This window comes from Anopheles marshallii, chromosome 3, assembly GCF_943734725.1.
Source record: "Anopheles marshallii chromosome 3, idAnoMarsDA_429_01, whole genome shotgun sequence".
NCBI lineage: Eukaryota > Metazoa > Arthropoda > Insecta > Diptera > Culicidae > Anopheles > Anopheles marshallii.
The window spans coordinates 79,327,013-79,329,499 of NC_071327.1; the positions used below are offsets into that span (position 1 = coordinate 79,327,013).

The following is a 2,487-nucleotide window of genomic DNA, read 5'->3' on the forward strand; positions in this document are numbered from 1 at the left end:
CATCGCAGCAACTTCTGAACTGCCACTATGGAGCAGAAATGATCGCTCGATTACGTCATCTGCTTGATGATGCGATAAGGTGAGAGAAAGTTTGTGCATTTGAACAGCTGACCAGGACTGAAAGGGGCGTTCGCGAAGAGATGTTTTCAAGGCCCAAGATGTTGACGAAACAGGAAAAGTGCAGACGAAACTGATAAGAACGCCCTCTCATGAAGGGTTGTGCAAAGAAATGATCGTCACAGACTAGATGCAGCAGGCCCTTTGTATGATTACAAAGATTGACTTCCTGGGTCGGTCAGTCAGCATCTAGCCGTGAGACATCAAACACATCGCATCACTTAGCTCAATTCGGTTTTTGTTTTGCAAAGATGGTTTTGCACAGGTTTGTTACAGTGGTCCTATCGACATCTCGACAGAAATGTGAATGTTCTACGTGTTCTAAGCTATTTATTGTTTCTATTTTAGTACATTTGTGATCTTTCTGGCGATCATCGTACCCGCGTGCGTAACGGAGGCCCTCATCTATCAGTGTGATCATTACGGAAAAGATGGCCAATATACCTCTCGCCACTGTACCCTACACGGTGTGCAAATTGTGCACGACGGGGAAGATGTGGACTTTACGTCCGAATACCCCCGTCCCTATTATTTTGATTTCCAGCAATCAAAAATGGATGAAATTCCGCGCGCACTGTTCACAGCGTTTCCCGAGATGCAAACCATCGACTTCCAGGAGACGGGTATCGAGACAATTAACAAGTTTACGTTCGAGAAGGCGAAACAGTTACGTGATCTGTATCTAACCCGGAACCGGCTGATGGTGCTAAACAACCTCATCTTCAAAGGTTGTGATCTGTTGGAGTGGCTTGATCTTTCTCACAACCGTATTCACGAGATAAAGGAGAAAGCGTTCTACGACATATCGACGCTAATACGGCTGGATTTGAATAACAACCGGTTAGAGACACTGCCAGAGAACGTCTTTGCGGATTTACCGAGCCTAGCTAACCTTAACCTAAACGAAAATCTGCTAACCACGCTTGGTGAACGAATATTCGACCACAATCGGCTAATATCTTTGAGCTTGAACGACAACAGGTTGCAGACAATCCATCTGAACGACACATTTCAATCGTGGCAGCTAGTACGGCTGCGAGGAAACTTCCTGAAGAGCGTAGTGTTGCCTTCCACACCTATCCTGATCGATCTATCGCACAACAACCTAACGACGATTGAGATCCTCAACAAAGAATATGGGGTACAAACGCTCGATCTGTCACACAACCTGTTTACTGATGTTGGTAACATTTCCAAGCTGACTAATCTATATAAGTTGGATTTGTCGTTTAACGTACTGCAAGCATTACCGCTGACCATCTTCCTGAAGATGAAGTATCTTGAAATGCTTAATCTAGAGGCAACCAATCTGACGGCATTGGAGCACGGTATATTCTCGCAGCAGTCCAACCTGACCTTGCTGGATGTATCGTTCAATCGTTTTAAGACACTCGACCTGACCGTGCTGACGGCTGCTACAAAACTCGACCACTTGCAAATCGATGGTAACAATCTGTCCAGCATACAGTACCATCGCCTACCGGCCATGTTCCCTTCGCTCACCTATCTCGGATTGTTTGCAAACGCTTGGAACTGTTCCTATCTGGTAGATCTGGTGCAGTTTTGTCGAGAGCATTCGATCAAGGTTTACCCGTTGAAAGCGTACGCCACCACGCTTGACGTGTCTAATGTACAGGGTATCTACTGTAAGAGTTCCCAGGAATCAATCCTTCCCGCGGTAGCTCCAGTAGATCATCCAATGGGCACGGGATCAGCATCAAAAGAGCTAACGATCGATCATCTGGTAAACATGATGAACGAAATGAACCGTACAACGGAACAACTGCTGCAGGAGATGGTACGAACGATTCGTCAACGTCCTGGTGATAGTGGAGTCGTTGGTGGAGGCCCAGCGATAGTGACCGCATCCTGCACCGAACTTCACGCGTACAACTATCAGGTGTTTATACTGCTCATTCTTTCCATAATACTGATCATCAACGTAGGTTTCCTGCTGTGGGTGCAACACAATGCGAACGTGCGACGGGCCGTCGATCGTATGATCATCTTCCGCCGCGAACAAGGCGCCTCCATTCAAACTGCACTGCATGAGGAAGTTTGAATCTGACATATTCGCTTTAATATTCAGGTGTACGTAGGTGTTAATGGTTGAAGAATGTTGGTGAAGTTTCTGTTTTTGCTATAGAAACGTTTAAAGTAATAATTATTAAGATAAATCAAATGAAATACCGCATTGGTAGTAGTGTCTCTCCCGCAGTAGTCGTTAAACAGCCCGCTGGAAATTGAAACCCTTGTTCGTTATTGAATACATTTTAAGCAGAACTACCACAGTGTATTACTTTTCTCCAAGCCGGAGGCAATTTTCCCATTAACATCATCATTTGGTATGATCACCGCTGTTCGTTAATT

The 2,487-nt window shown here is 45.3% G+C and overlaps 1 protein-coding gene across 1 annotated transcript; it reads left to right on the forward strand.

Annotated features, from left to right (window-relative positions):
- The first annotated feature begins 368 nt into the window (after window positions 1–368).
- LOC128713205 (toll-like receptor 7) lies at window positions 369–2,179 on the forward strand. The gene is made up of 2 exons (XM_053808066.1): window positions 369–382; window positions 466–2,179. The coding sequence occupies exons 1-2, from the start codon at window positions 369–371 to the stop codon at window positions 2,177–2,179; spliced, it is 1,728 nt and encodes a 575-aa protein (XP_053664041.1).
- Window positions 2,180–2,487: the final 308 nt, after the last annotated feature.